Below are 16093 nucleotides of genomic sequence, written 5' to 3' on the forward strand. Positions count from 1 at the left end.
CGCCTCTTTTATATTTATTTGTATATTTTTTTAAATAAAAATGGTCAAACAGAAATGCATGCTGCATTAATCTGTTGCTATATTTTTTTCAGTGGTGCACATTTTAGGTGTTAGGTGGTTCGATTGCTCTAAATTGACCTCATGTGTCTAATGCTACTGTGTATGTGCATTTGTGTGATGTACATCCTATCCTGTATGTATCCTTGCCTTGTGCTTATTGATTTTAGTGATAGGATAAAGAGATAAAATGTTTACTGAAAATAAATGAATGAATGAATGAATGAATGAATGAATGAATGAATGAATGAATGATTTCGAAATGTTTGATGTATGCAATTTAATATTTTCTTTCTGTAGATGAATGATGCTATAGGGTTTGAGCTGCCCTGGGTGTACTTTGTAAGCCTGGTCATCTTTGGATCTTTTTTTGTCCTCAACCTTGTGTTAGGTGTGCTGAGTGGGTAAGTAGGACAAACCACAAAAGGAAGGTTTAGGTTCAGTATATAAAGAGTTTAAATTATCCTGTTTTTTAAATTTGTGAACCAGTGATTAGTAGATGCACAGACAGATAACATTCCAAACTTGGTGTAAAATCTGTGAAAGCGTTCTTCAAACTATTATATGGTGCAGTTTTCACTCAGATAATCATGTTTCATGCTAAGCATAAAAATTTAAATAAAAAAATATGTAATTAACCATGACTTTCACAGTAGTGCAGGCAGTGTTGCAGTCTCACAGCTCCAGTCTTGGTCTGATCTTGAGCTTGGGTTATTGTGTCTATGGAGTTTCTGGGCATGAGCATCTCCCTATGTCCACATGGCTTTTTCTTTACCCTGATCAAACATGCCAGCTTTTGGATATATTGCTCTTAGGTGTGGTTGTTATTGTGTGTGTGTGTGTGTGTGTGTGTGTGTGTGTGTGTGTGTGTGTGTGTGCACTATGCAAAGGACTTACTGTACAAGAATGTGTTCCTGGCTCTAAACTACTGCTTCTAGGCTCTGTATGTACTGTATGCCTGTGAGTGAAAGAGTGATCCAACAGTAATCCAACATATGACAGTTGCATTTAGTCACAGACTATGTCAGTGTCAGGGATTTAAATCCCATAATTGACATACTGTAGCTTTAATGAACTTGACCACAGTGCACAAAGCAGTACAGTCACATTCTGTACTGGAACACATTCTACAGCAATTTTACAGCAGTTTACTATTAAAGTGCTAATCAATCGCTGAGTATGCAAAGGAAAAAAAATAAAACCAACATATATATATATATATATATATATATATATATATATATATATATATATATATATATATATATATATATATATAAGAGAGAGAGAGAGAGAGAGCTCCTTTTAAACCCAGTGATGCCAGCATGTATTTAATAAAGCAGGTTTTAATGCTAAGATGCCATGCTAAAAATACTTGATTCTGATTAGCTGAATGGTGTGTGTTTAAACCATTGAATGCACAAGTAGTTCCACTCAGTTTAATCATCATTTCAGATTTATGCACCTTCTATGAACAATTGCTACCATAGTAACATGCACTTACAGTTGGATAAATAGTGAGACAATTGACATGACACAGATGTGTATAATCTTTCTCTCGCACTCATGATTTTATGCACTTCACACAGGCAAACTAACTAATTAACTAACATGTCTGCTAAATGCCTTAAGTGCAAAAAAAAATCTGCTTCTTGTCATGTGGTTCTATTCCTCCACAATGTCCATTGAATTCTATAATAAATGGACATTCGGTGCCACCAAGATGAGGTTGGGTTCCCTTTTCAGTTCCTTTTAAGGTTTCTTCCTCATACCACTTTAGGGCTTTTTTTATTTGCTACTGTCCCCACTGGCTTGCTTATTAGAGATAGACTTATTAGGGATAAACTTATAAGGACTACATTATGCATTATCATAAATTCATATTTTATAACCCATTTATCTCTGTAAAGCTGCTTTCACTGCAATGTCTATTGTATAAAGCGTTGATTATTCCTAACATAATGTTTAAAAACTGCCAGTGAACCAAAAACATTATTGACAAAAATTTCATAATTTTAACTGATCAACAGTGTGACTGGACAGTTTATAAATAACAAATTTTAAGGAAAAACCCTACAAATCTGCCAACGCTTTTTGATTAATTAATGTTAGCACTAGAATTCTCTCTCTCTCTCTCTCTCTCTCTCTCTCTCTCTCTCTCTCTCTCTCTCTCTCTCTCTCTCTCTCTCTCTCTCTCTCTCTCTCTCTCTCTCTCTCTCTCTCTCTCTTTCTGTGTGTAGGGAATTCTCTAAGGAGCGAGAGAAAGCTAAAGCACGTGGGGATTTTCAGAAGCTGCGGGAGAAGCAGCAGCTGGAGGAGGACCTGTGTGGCTACATGGACTGGATCATGCAGGCTGAGGACATTGATGAGTTTAACGAGGATGGAAACAGACGTGAGCTCACACATGCTAATACAATTTCAAACTCTCTTATACTTCTGAATATTCCAGTTCATAGAATAACCATAGAGCAACTGCACAGTGATTTAACACAGGCTTTAGACATTTTTGGTAAAAAAAAGTTTTTTTAGTTCTCCAAATGAAATATCTGCTTTTTTTTTTCCCAAGCTCACACAAACGCTGACCTCCTCTTCTCCCTCTCAGGTGTGACCCTGCGTGACCTGGCTGACAAAAAGCGAGGGAAGTTCAGCTGGTTCACTCATTCCAACGAGACACACGGTACGGCCAATCACATAGAGCCTTCTCCAGCCATCGGCTCCACCTACCTGCTAAATATAGCACTCCTTTACTTCATCTGCATTTGTACATCATTGTACAAAAACTGGGCCTCTCTCTATTTTATTCACTGTAAATGACTCGACCCTGTTCTAGATTTGATTGCCTGTATGCGGCTGACATTCAAAAAATGAGAGTAGCTCTCTTCAGATTTCATTTTGCAATTTCCCACCATGTCTCTGTCATGTTCTATATGTTTTTCTTGCTTTCTCATTTTGTAGCAAGTCTTCCTGCTAGTGAAACAGCCTCAGAAAACACAGAAAATATTGATGAAGAACATACAGATTGCTGTGCTGCTTGCTGGTAACACCCCCCAACACACACACACACACACACACACACACACACACACACACACACACACACACAAACACAAAAAATCCTGGGTGCAAAGAAAAAGTCTTTATGTCTTTTGTTCACATTAGACACTAGTTCCTGTTGTGTGGTTGAGCACATTATTTGCCTTGCTGCTGTGTCTCATTTCCATTGGGTGCTCTTCATTGTTCTAGCAACCTTTTTTTCATACGTCTTTTGTCTTATTATTTCTCTATTCTGTTGCATGTTTTTTCTCAGTGCTTGGATAATGAAAAACCCCTGCTGGTGAGTATGAATCTGAACATTAACTGCTAGCAGATAAAACAAAAGGTTAATTAACATGGAAGAAGAAATGATTTAATGCCATAGTTATGTCCTCCAGCTATTAACCTCCAGTTAATGTTCTTAATTAGAGGTTAAAAATTATTATGAAGCTGTTTGATGTTTAACAGCAGTTTTCTTGGTGGGTTGGGAAGGAGAATTACCTTATTTTATTAAATATTTATTTTTGTAATGTATTTCTGTATGCAGTGAATGCGGAATATATAATATAATGTATAATGTATAATCACATTCCCTATCAGCAAAGATATTTTGTAAACATCTCATTCCTGGATTTTCCATGCATTATTATTTATAGGCTTGCTTGTGTTTGAGTTATTGGTGTTTGATTAAAACTTTTAAATTAAACAAATGGGCTCATAACTAAATAAATTCACATAATGCACATAACTGTAGTAATAGTATCCTGTGAGATACAGCACTGTAACATAATTAAAGATGACTGTCCTCGGCTATGCTTCCTGAACCCCTGGTATGTTACTGTAAGCATCTAATCTGTCCTGGATGATCATTAATATTTCATCCCATTCAAGCACACATAGTAAAACACACAAAAAAACTGACAATATTTATTATAAAATACCTCTAACCAGTTGTTGTGTTAGGGTTGATAAGTCAGATTGGAAGAGAATATATATATATATATATATATATATATATATATATATATATATATATATATATATATACAGTGGTGTAAAAGTGTTTGCCCCCTTCCTGATTTCTTACTTTTTTGCATGTTTGTCACACTTTATTGTTTCAGATCATCAAACTAATTTAAATATTAGTAAAAGATAACACAAGTAAACACAACATACAGTTTTTACATTATTATTATTATTTTTTAAATTAAGGTTTTTATTATCGAGGGAAAACAAAATCCAACACCACATGGCCCTGTGTGAAAAAGTGTTTTATATATACAGTGCATTCCAAAAGTATTCCTTTGAATATTTCCACATTTTGTCACGTTAAAACCACAAACTTGTATTTTATTGGGATTTTATGTGACCCTAGACCAACACAAGGTATAATTGTGGAAGGAGTGGAAATAAAAATGATACATGGTGTTAAATATTTTTTTTAAATATACATCTGAAAAGTGTGCTATGTATCCAGGACAGATAAGATGCATACAGTTAAATAAAATCCAGTGCAATCAACTGCCTTCAGAAGTCACCTAATTACTAATTAGAGTCTACCTGTGTGTACTTAAATCCCATCATATTTACAAAAAACCCCAGTTGTATTTATTTTAACAGTCTTACACTGTGGTATAGTTAAAGGATAAGTTATCTAAACACAGTGCTGTACCCAATAATGTTTTATTCTCATAGCAATTTCAATTCACTTATACATAGTTTGCATTCCAAAGTTTGTACAACTGTATCAAAATGGTATGTATATACCACTTAGTGTGCATTTTCTGATTTGGGATGAGATTAAAAACACAAAAATATCACATCACTTATCTGTAATTATGTAGTACAACTGTTATTGATTGGGATTATCACTGTTTTCTGGGCATTTCAAGGTTTTTTAAGGTTTTTGTGTACTTGTGTTTGTCATCAGTCGCACACTGCGCCGGTGGAACCGCGGCATTCGGAGAACATGCCGAAAAGCAGTGAAATCTGTGACTTTCTTTTGGCTGGTGTTGATTCTGGTGTTTCTCAACACAGCTCTGAGTGCATCTGAGCACCATAACCAACCAGACTGGCTCACCGAAGTGCAGGGTGTGTATATGTATTTATCTTTTTATTATATTTGTTAAATATACACTATATTGACAAAATTGTTTGTGGTAACATTCGTGTGTATTTACCATTCCACATTTATTCCCTATCTGCTGTTATAATTACCTTCACTCTTCTTTAGATTTTTAAGTCTGATTGAGGAGATTTGTGCATTCAGCCACAAGGGCATTAGTAAAGTCAAGTACCGTACTAGGCATGTAGTGTAGTCAACATTTCAATTCATCTCAAAGGTGTTCAATAGGGTTGAGGTCAGAACTACTGTATATAACAGATCACTCAAGATCTTTCACTCCAGGCCTTGTAAACCATATCTTCATGGAGCTTGCATTGTGCATATTGTCATGGCTTGAGGCTCTTAGTTCAAATGAAGCAAAAATTCATCCAATACAGTTGCCTCTGATGTTTTGTGGTAACAGTAATATACTGTATGATATAAGGGGTAAATGAAGGGCTTAATTAAGTATATTTTAATAAAGCTATTGCTTTGATGGATATTCAATGGGATGAAATTATAAGTAAATCTTGGTATATTTTATTTGGGCTAGAGCAAAGGTGCAAAACCTTTTTTCATAAATGGCCAAAGATCAAACTTGAAAGCCTATGGGCCAAACTCAAATGTTGCATTGTACCGAACTGAATTGTTTTACAATTAAAGTTTCCATGGTTCTTTTCATTTATGATTTGATAATATTTATAAATAAATTAATGAGTAAAAAGAAAACATTACTTTGTAATCTGCTTAATTAGTAATTAATTAAAGTTTTATTTTCAAACTTACTGTATAGAACAATAAAAACAATCCATTTGATTGCAAAATAGATTTTAGTGCTCAATACAGCTACTTAGAAACCTCTGAGTGACATGAAAATGGTCTTTAAGTTTTTCCAAATGGCATCTTTTCCCTTTTTTCCTCTTGTCATAAAGGGCATTGTGTCCAAATCAAAGTTTACCACATGCCAACTTTAGATAGATAGGTCATCTTTGGGCTAGAGGTAACAAAATGACTTGTTTAATCAAACCAAATGGTTCATTTTAGCAATAACAACATCTGTGGTACTTTTGCAATAAACATTAAGCTTGGATTTCACTAAACCACTAAGTTTTTTACTTGTCCTAAACTACAGCATTATACAGTGAGGAAAATAAGTATTTGAACACCCTGCTATTTTGCAAGTTCTCCCACTTAGAAATCATGGAGGGGTCTGAAATTGTCATCGTAGGTGCATGTCCACTGTGAGAGACATAATCTAAAAAAAAAAATCCAGAAATCACAATGTATGATTTTTAAACTATTTATTTGTATGATACAGCTGCAAATAAGTATTTGAACACCTGTCTATCAGCTAGAATTCTGACCCTCAAAGACCTGTCAGTCTGCCTTTAAAATGTCCACCTCCACTACATTTATTATCCTAAATTAGATGCACCTGTTTGAAAAAAGGTCCACTGTTGGAGCAATCATTAGAAAATGGAAGTAGCTAAACATGACTGTCAATCTCCCTCGGACTGGGGCTCCATGCAAGATCTCACCTCGTGGGGTCTCAATGATCCTAAGGAAGGTGAGAAATCAGTCAATGACCTGAAAAGAGCTGGGACCACCGTTTCCAAGGTTACTGTTGGTAATACACTAAGATGTCATGGTTTGAAATCATGCATGGCACGGAAGGTTCCCCTGCTTAAACCAGCACATGTCCAGGCACGTCTTAAGTTTGCCAATGACCATTTGGATGATCCAGAGGAGTCATGGGAGAAAGTCATGTGGTGAGATGAGACCAAAATAGAACTTTTGGGTCATAATTCCACTAAACGTGTATGGAGGAAGAAGAATGATGAGTACCATCCCAAGAACACCATCCCTACTGTGAAGCATGGGGGTGGTAGCATCATGCTTTGGGGGTGTTTTTCTGCACATGGGACAGGGCGACTGCACTGTATTAAGGAGAGGATGACCGGGGCCATGTATTGCGAGATTTTGGGGAACAACCTCCTTCCCTCAGTTAGAGCATTGAAGATGGGTCGAGGCTGGGTCTTCCAACATGACAATTACCCATAGCACACAGCCAGGATAATCAAGGAGTGGCGCTGTAAGAAGCATATCAAGGTTCTGGCGTGGCCTAGCCAGTCTCCAGATCTAAACCCAATAGAGAATCTTTGGAGGGAGCTCAAACTCTGTATTTCTCAGCGACAGGCCAGAAACCTGACTGATCTAGAGAAGATCTGTGTGGAGGAGTGGGCCAAAATCCCTCCTGCAGTGTGTGCAAACCTGGTGAAAAACTACAGGAAATGTTTGACCTCTGTAATTGCAAACAAAGGCTACTGTACCAAATATTAACATTGCCTTTCTCAGGTGTTCAAATACTTATTTGCAGCTGTATCATACAAATAAATAGTTTAAAAATCATACATTGTGATTTTTTTTTTAGATTATGACTCTCACAGTGGACATGCACCTACGATGACAATTTCAGACCCCTCCATGATTTCTAAGTGGGAGAACTTGCAAAATAGCAGGGTGTTCAAATACTTATTTTCCTCAATGTAGCATGAACATCTCTAACTGCTGGGTCTGATAATGCATTCTTCCTAAGCAGGTCATTACCACTGTATTTGGTTTTTATGAAATTGTTCCTGCCAATTATTTTTTTCCGTGTTCCTTTGCAGAAATTGCCAACAAGGTGCTTCTGTCTCTTTTCACGGTTGAGATGTTGCTGAAGATGTACAGTCTGGGGCTGCAGGCCTATTTTGTAGCATTCTTTAATCGTTTTGACTGTTTCGTGGTGTGCGGAGGAATTTTGGAGACTGTGCTGGTAGAGCTGCAGATCATGCCACCTCTCGGCATTTCAGTGCTGCGCTGTGTCCGTTTGCTTAGGATCTTCAAAGTCACACGGTATGCAGGCTACAGTCCTGGAAAGCTCACAAAAAATCTATTCCCCAATGCACTGGAGCACAAAAATCACGGCAGAGGAAATATTACCTCGAACAAACTCTTTACCAGTTAACACCTCTGAAGTTTCAGCTGTCCCTGGCAATAACAAATATAATTAATCTTTATAGAGAAACATATAAAAAGAAATCCCAGAGTTCTGGGATTGTTACTTAGTAGCACATGGAAATTTGTATGCATCATTTATTGGATTTTATTAGGTTTTATTCTACTTGAATGTGGTGATAATAAATTGTTGTGTTACATTTTTTTGCCAAAGAAATGAAAAAAATACATATACTCCTGAGCAAAAAAGTGCAAAATGGCAAAATTATTACGCCAAATATATTATATATATGAAAAAGTAAATAAAAATAGATTGATGGTCTTAAAAACAAATAATACTTTGCTTTATTAATCCAGGCACTTGAATAGGTCTGGCAGATAGGGAAAATGACAAAACTTCTTGTACATCCTTTGTAAATGCTAGCATTTATGTTCATTTTACATCAAACATTTGAATCATTTTCAAGATTTACTTTAAGAAGTCTATATGTGAATTTCCTAGTCTTTTCCCAAACACCTTACTGGAGCAATATTCTGACCAATGATTTGTTGTCAAAGACAGGTTTAGTTAAATGTTTCTCATTTTGGGATTGGCATATTTTTTTGCATAGCTCTGTATGGACATTAAACATTTGGCTATTTGCAATTATTTAAAAATAAAACTGAAAAACAGCAAGTGTAGAAATAATCTGTATGGAAAAATGAGGAAGAAGTGTCTTGAGATCCAGGGAGAACTGAGGCCAATAAAGAAACTTAAATAAAACATACAGTTTTATTTAAACTATTTTCATACAAATTATGTTGTTTCTATTTATGGTTCTATACTATACATTTATAATGACACATTTCTGTGTGTGTGTGTGTGTGTGTGTGTGTGTGTGTGTGTGTGTGTGTGTGTGTGTGTGTGTGTGTGTGTGTGTGTGTGTGTGTGTGTTTTTCTAGTTTTTGTGGCTTAACTTTCTATATAACTAAGAAAAATTAAAACAAAACCATTTTATTTATTTACACTTATTTAAAGGGTGTCTTTCCTGTTCCATGGAACACCAGATGTGATATTACTATGTTAAGACTAAAGATAAGATAATTATATTTATAATTATAATAGCAATACTGATATATTGCCCTCGTTCAGCTTTATACGTTTGTATTGTTTAATGCAACTTTTGGGGCTGAATGAAAATGTTATTCATTAATGTGCTATTTTCTTGACACCTCACAGCCACTGGACCGCTCTGTCCAATCTGGTGGCATCTCTCTTGAACTCCATGAAGTCCATTGCTTCTCTGCTGCTGCTGCTTTTCCTCTTTCTTATTATCTTCGCCCTGTTGGGGATGCAGCTCTTTGGTGGCAAGTTCAACTTTGATGAAACACAGACGAAAAGAAGCACCTTTGATTCGTTTCCCCAGGCCCTTCTCACCTGCTTCCAGGTCAGACTGGATTAAAATTATGGACCTTAAACAGTATATTTGAATAAAATATTTTCATATCCATTTATAGTGTTAATAGATTAAACCTTATTATTTAAAAAGATTTTCATTGGAATAAAACTTTTATTTATGTATTTTTTTATATTTTAAAATATAATATTGTAAATTCCAAAGCGTGGCTCATCACATTTGATGTTGGTGCTCAGATCCTGACAGGTGAGGACTGGAACATGGTGATGTACGATGGAATAATGGCATATGGAGGCCCTGTGTTTCCTGGTATGATTGTGTGTCTGTATTTTGTTATTCTCTTCATCTGTGGTAACTGTATCCTTTTACACTGAACCAGCTGAATAGAGACGTGTATTAAAGCTTTATATATGTATTCATACTGAACTGTTGGTTACATTTTGCCACAAGATACTCATTTCATTTTTAGATTTGAATTAGATTAGATTGAATTTGATTAATTTAAATTAGATTTTAAGTAGTGTGTGGGTGTTCACTTTCCTGGTCATATTGGGGTTTTTATTAACTTCATCTCAGACATCCTACTAAATGTCTTTTTGGCTATTGCTGTGGACAACTTAGCAGGGGCAGATGGAGATGACAAAAAGAATAAGTAAGCATAGTTAACTATTTTAAATACCATGTTTTAAAACCTTGTTGAAATGCACAAAAAATTGTGTATTAGTTTTCAAATATTTTGTTATATAAATAATGTTTTACATCATTTTTATTTTATAACCGGATTTTTTATTTTTTTAGAAGGTTTTTTAAGATCTTTATAATTTTGGAGGACTTTAACCCAAAAAATTAAGTAATCTTATATTGTCCTTCATAGAAAAAAAATACAACATTGTACACAAAAACAGTATAAATGATACTCTGGGTACTTTTCTGTATAAACTCCTGGGCACAAAATTATTACATTTGTAATGATCTGGAACAAATATTTGATCAAAAAAATGAGGACGTTTGGAGTTGTGAAAAGTTATTTTTTTTATGCTAAATAGGGCATTCTTATATGCAAAGGTAAAAACAAGATGTAAAATTCAATATGTCTATGTTCACGTAATTAGCAATGAATGAAACAACTCCACTTACTTTACTTTTTGTAAAAAATTCTGCTGCTTGTTTGCCCACAAGCCTTAAACATTTAAAGATATCATTGGAAAAAGCTCTGACATACTAAATTACTTTTGTTGTTTTATTCTTGCAAATTGTCTGAACAATGATTTGTGGTTAACAAACAATATTTCATTACAAACCTAATATTTTTTAACTGTTTTTTAATTTTGGGTTTGTTTTGGTTTTTTTGCTCAGGAGTTTATATATACACAGTCATAAACATGATTGCTACAGTATATTGGAGCTGATATTAAATAAGAGTTTAAAGTGCAGACTTTTAGTTTTAACAGGTGAACCATGTGGGAAATTCATCACATATTAAACCCCTATATATATATGATTTTGCTCAATGCTTATTGCTTATTTTGAGCAATTATTATGAGCTTATTTGCTCATCTCTCTCTCTCTCTCTCTCTCTCTCTCTCTCTCTCTCTCTCTCTCTCTCCCTCCAGAGAAAAGAAAAAGGGAGTGGAGGGTCAGGAAGACGGAGAGAATACAGAGGCAAAGGTTTGATTACCAGTACAACATTTTCAATTTTTTTGGTTCATATCTTTTAATGTGCGAAACATAGTTAAAAAAGTTCCCTCTGGAACATATTAAGTTTCGGACTGCAAGTTGTTTAGTAATTTAGATATTTTTATTATTATTATTAATAATATTATTGTTAGTGTCCAATGTATATATATATATATATATATATATATATATATATATATATATATATATATATATATATATATATATATATAAAATTATTTTTTCCTTATTTATTTAGATTGACATTGAGGAGGAGGAGGAGGAGGAAGCAGATGAAGGAGATGTCAAAGGTATTTTTTTATATAGCTAAACATAATTATAATGCATCTTTATATATATATATATTTTCATCTATTAAATTATTTACCTGTATGTTTCTCTGCCTCAAAAGAAGGAGGGACTCAGTTGAATGTGGCTGATTTTGTTCCACCTAAAGAAAAAGTTGTGCCAATTCCTGAAGGCAGTGCTTTCTTCTGCCTCAGCAAGACCAACCCGTAAGCCTGAAGAACATGTGCTTATGAACAAAAATGCATGTAACAGCCACATACACTCGCCAGCTACTTTAATAGAAGCTACTTTTCTGACTTCTGTTTTAACAAGTCATTTTCACCTGCAGAACTGTCACTGACTGGATTTTTTGTGTAAAAGCATCTAATACCAACAACTATGCCTTGGTCAAAGTAACTGAGACCACACTTTCCACTAGCTCTGATATTTGATGTAAACATTAAATAAAGCTTTTGACCTGTATCTGCATGATTGTATACATTTAGCTGCTGCCACATGACTATTTGGAGAACTGCATGAACGAGCAGGTGCACAGGTGTTCCTATTAAAATGTGATGCAGTATAACATGTGTATATAATACAGTATATCAGTCATGATTTTGTCTCTTTTCCTGCCCTCTCTCTCTTTTACTTTTTCTTTTTTTTTCTGTAGAATAAGAGTAGGCTGTCATACTGTGATCAATCATCACATCTTCACTAATCTGATCCTGGTATTCATCATCCTCAGTAGTATCTCCCTGGCTGCAGAGGACCCAATCAGGGCACACTCCTTCAGAAACAATGTGAGTCACCAAACAGACACTTTGTCAGAAGTTTGTCCTTGTCAAGGTCATGGTTAATCCTGTCACACACTGCACTGAACACATGTTCACATACAGTACATAGTCATACCTTATAGAAGTTAATTTACCTACTAGTATGCTTTTTGGAAATTGATTTGAAGCTCTTGAAGTCACTGGGAGAACATGTACAACCAGGGAGCCTGGAGCATTTTCGTTTCGGTTTTCTGTAAGAAAATCCCTGGTATAGCATGCAGTATACTTATTTACCTTGTCTTAAAGGAAAAGAAACCTTAACCTCACCAGAAAGCAGCTTTTTAATTAAGCACCATGAACATTGTAGTTAGAGAGTAGCCTGAACCCAGTGGTCCCTTTAGATTGTTAGTCTCATCATGCTGTAATTTTGGCTGCAACTTTACATCACATGATGAAGCACGTGAACTCCAGATGCTGGGAAACACGCACAAGGGATTATGAGCTTATTGGGTCTGCTGCATAGTACTGAGAGCCTCTTTTTCTCTCTCCCTTTTTACATTGCATCTGTCTCTGAAAAATCTCACAGAAATATGAAGGAAAATCAGCATTAAATCAAGAAGCTGAAAAATATATTTTTGTGCATGGAGCAGCCAAAACACATGATTAGATAAATAATCATTAGACATGCAGTTCAACAAAATAGAAATGAATGCAAATCGGTGCAAATGCACTCAGTGGCCTTTTTTCAAGTCAAGTGTCCAAACGCACACATTACGCACACTCATCCACACGCACTGCAGATGTCCTGATTGGCATGTTGGATGTTATTCATCATGCCAGTTGAGGAAGTGTTATCCAGCACCATGCAATCAGTCTCCTCTGAGCTCATCAGACAGAAAGAGGGATGCCATGTGCAATAGCTTATTTACGTACAGATTCATCATGTGTGCATCTGTCTGTGTTTTTGTTTTATTCTCTGTCTCTCTGTCTTCTTGACATCTCTGCACTCTTAGGCTCTGTGTGTGTTTTTAATCAGGTCCTGGGCTATGCTGATTATGCCTTCACCTCAATATTTACAGTTGAAATTCTTCTCAAGGTACACATATGAGTGTGTTTTATTATTCATATTCACTGTATATTATGTGATATTTAAGATGTAGAGTTGAAAAGACTGTGACAAAAAATGCAGTCTATTAAATAATGCTGAATTACTAGTGTAACCTTTGTGTTTGGCAAAGTGGGATAGTGGTAGCTTGATGATTATGACACTGGGTTACTGACCAGAAGGTTGGAGGTTCCACCCAAGAATGGCCAAGCAGCTGCTTTTGAGCTCTTTGTGCACCAGGGGTGCTGTATAATGTCTTACCCCAGCATCCTCACATTGCTGAGTTATGTGGCGAAAGAATTTCTCCGTGCTGTAATGTACATGTGACAAGTTAAAGACCCCTCTTCAAAGTGTTGTAGTGTCACAGTGAAAAAGGAAAATATGATTAACCATATCTGGTTAAAAATCTGATTTTTTTAAAACAAATATTACTATCAGTACATTAGCAAATGCATTGTAACATGAACCATGCTTGCAAATAAGCATTCACAGGGAAAAAAACAAGATTGCATCACTTTAAAACAATCTTAATGTGGCCAAAATGGCTAACTTTTCAATTCATCATTGTCATTACACACCTACTTTGAAACAATTTGTGAATGTTCCTGTAAAAAGTGCAGATTTTCAGTAAATATGGCTTTGGATACAGTATGTTTCTTATCGTTCAGTGTGATTGCATATGATTGGCAGGTTTTACAAATTAATATGATATACAATTATTGTTTTGATATTTAGATAAATATTTATATACTCTAAAAGCACTTATGCAAATGCTTTTGCAAATGACATGGCTTAAACCACCAGTTATTATGTTTTGCATATTTTCCAAGTATCGTATTTTTCGGACTATAAACCGCTACTTTTTTCCCACGTTATGAACCCCGAGGCTTAAACAACGAAGCGCCTTAATTACTTCAAGCCAAAAAACTGAGCGACATAACATTAGACCAATGACATTTCCGAACGGAAACAAAAAAACGCACCTCACCTGTGTTCTGAGCTGCACGGCTTCGGGAGAAAAAACTTCCCTCTGGTGATTTTTAAATGCCAAAAGATTACCTCTCGAGAAAAATAGTTGTGAAAGGAAGGAGGAAGACAGTGAATGACTTTCTTGGTTGGCTACTGTTTAGATACAAGCCGTTGTAGCGTGTTGAGTCTGGGTGAAGGGAGAGCGCTAACTCCAGTTGCAACAGAAATCATATAAGCACAGACAGATTTCCAAAACTCGTGCTTTTTTATTTTTCTTGGCAACAGCGTTAAGGGTTAGTCAAAAAAAATAATAAGGACATAATCCTCAGTCTTACACACATGCAGTAATACCGAAAGAATGCAGTGGCAGGCTATTCCCAAAATTCCGCTATGCTCCTAGGGAAGCGCAACATATTTCACCCGTTACACAGTGTGTAACATGTCTTTCGTTAATGCCTGTGTAAAGTACATTAGTGTAGACAGGTGCGGCTTATTTATGTTCAAAATAAAAAATATTTGTAAAATTCAGTGGGTGCGGCTTATACATGGGTGCGCTTTATAGTCCTTTTTGGATTTAGGTAATGAGGATTACATGATGATTAGGTAACAAAATAAAAGCATAAAACTAAATATTAGTTTTTTCCCATTAGATTCAATGGTATGGGAACATTTTTTTAGGGTAAATGTATATTTTCACTTTGTTAAACAGAGGACCAGACACTTATATATAGTCTTATATATCACCTTAATCAGCACTCCATAAACAATTCTGCACAGACAGAGTTGTTGCATTTAGGTAAAATTAAAGAAGTAAAACAAAACTAAAAACTACTGGCATCATATGACACCAGATTTAATAAAAGTCTGTTACTTCCTAAATAGCTATGACAAAATGTTGTGAAGAAAATTACATATAACAGAAATGTATAAACTATATTTGCTCAACTTGTGAAGTTCATTTTTCTGCACTGGCAATAAATGTTTTTTTCTTTCCCCTGATTCTTTCTGCAGATGACAGTCTATGGTGCGTTTTTGCATAAAGGCTCTTTCTGTAGAAACTGGTTTAATCTGTTGGATCTTCTGGTTGTCAGTGTGTCTCTGGTTTCCTTCTTCTTACAGTAAGTCTAATTTACATTCATTCTACATTTCATTTGGTACATGTTTGATTTCTCTAGCACTCTGATGATGTGTAAGGTTTTGAAAAAGTGCAAGGCTTGGGGGTTGTTGTTCGAGTTTATGTGAACAGATAGAGCCCTCTGCTGGAGAACATTGTCTTTTGTCTTTCTTCTGTTTAATATGATTAAGGATAATGATGAAATATTAACTGTAATCATGCTTAAATGATTTGAACTGCTTTTAAAATGGAGATTTCTGACTTGATTGACTGTAGGATATTTATCAGTGGTGGGCCGTGCATTTCACACCTAGGCCTTCAGTGCTGTCCTGCCTGAATCAATCCACCTCGGAACACCATCATTATGACACCATGGCTATAGAAACCATCAATATAAAACAGAAACAGAGTATATCAGAGTGCTGCATCACAGACAGGTACCTCATGCAGTGAGAATGAGTAAAATTACTAAAGCACAAAACTCAAAAAACACAATTTAACAAGTCTCCTTTCACTGCAGCTACAGTTGCACCACTCACATACATCATCTCTAGCAGAAGCATCAATGTTAACCTC

The 16093-nt window shown here is 35.4% G+C and overlaps 1 protein-coding gene across 2 annotated transcripts in view; it reads left to right on the forward strand.

The window, feature by feature from the left end:
* cacna1fb (calcium channel, voltage-dependent, L type, alpha 1F subunit) overlaps positions 1–16093 on the forward strand; it is a 52073-nt gene that overhangs the window by 15359 nt on the left and 20621 nt on the right. Inside the window, exons 8-23 of one of the 2 annotated variants that reach the window (XM_046871217.1) lie at positions 358–461; positions 2298–2449; positions 2660–2734; positions 3013–3094; positions 3365–3391; positions 5021–5181; positions 7864–8089; positions 9411–9618; positions 9825–9945; positions 10165–10240; positions 11202–11256; positions 11525–11576; positions 11678–11780; positions 12227–12356; positions 13366–13425; positions 15415–15521. In XM_046871217.1, the coding sequence (XP_046727173.1) occupies positions 358–461; positions 2298–2449; positions 2660–2734; positions 3013–3094; positions 3365–3391; positions 5021–5181; positions 7864–8089; positions 9411–9618; positions 9825–9945; positions 10165–10240; positions 11202–11256; positions 11525–11576; positions 11678–11780; positions 12227–12356; positions 13366–13425; positions 15415–15521 (1739 nt within the window). The remainder of the gene's footprint in view (positions 1–357; positions 462–2297; positions 2450–2659; positions 2735–3012; positions 3095–3364; positions 3392–5020; positions 5182–7863; positions 8090–9410; positions 9619–9824; positions 9946–10164; positions 10241–11201; positions 11257–11524; positions 11577–11677; positions 11781–12226; positions 12357–13365; positions 13426–15414; positions 15522–16093) is intronic. The other variant, XM_046871218.1, reaches the window with a different exon arrangement.

This window comes from Silurus meridionalis, chromosome 17, assembly GCF_014805685.1.
Source record: "Silurus meridionalis isolate SWU-2019-XX chromosome 17, ASM1480568v1, whole genome shotgun sequence".
Classification (NCBI taxonomy): Eukaryota; Metazoa; Chordata; class Actinopteri; order Siluriformes; family Siluridae; genus Silurus; species Silurus meridionalis.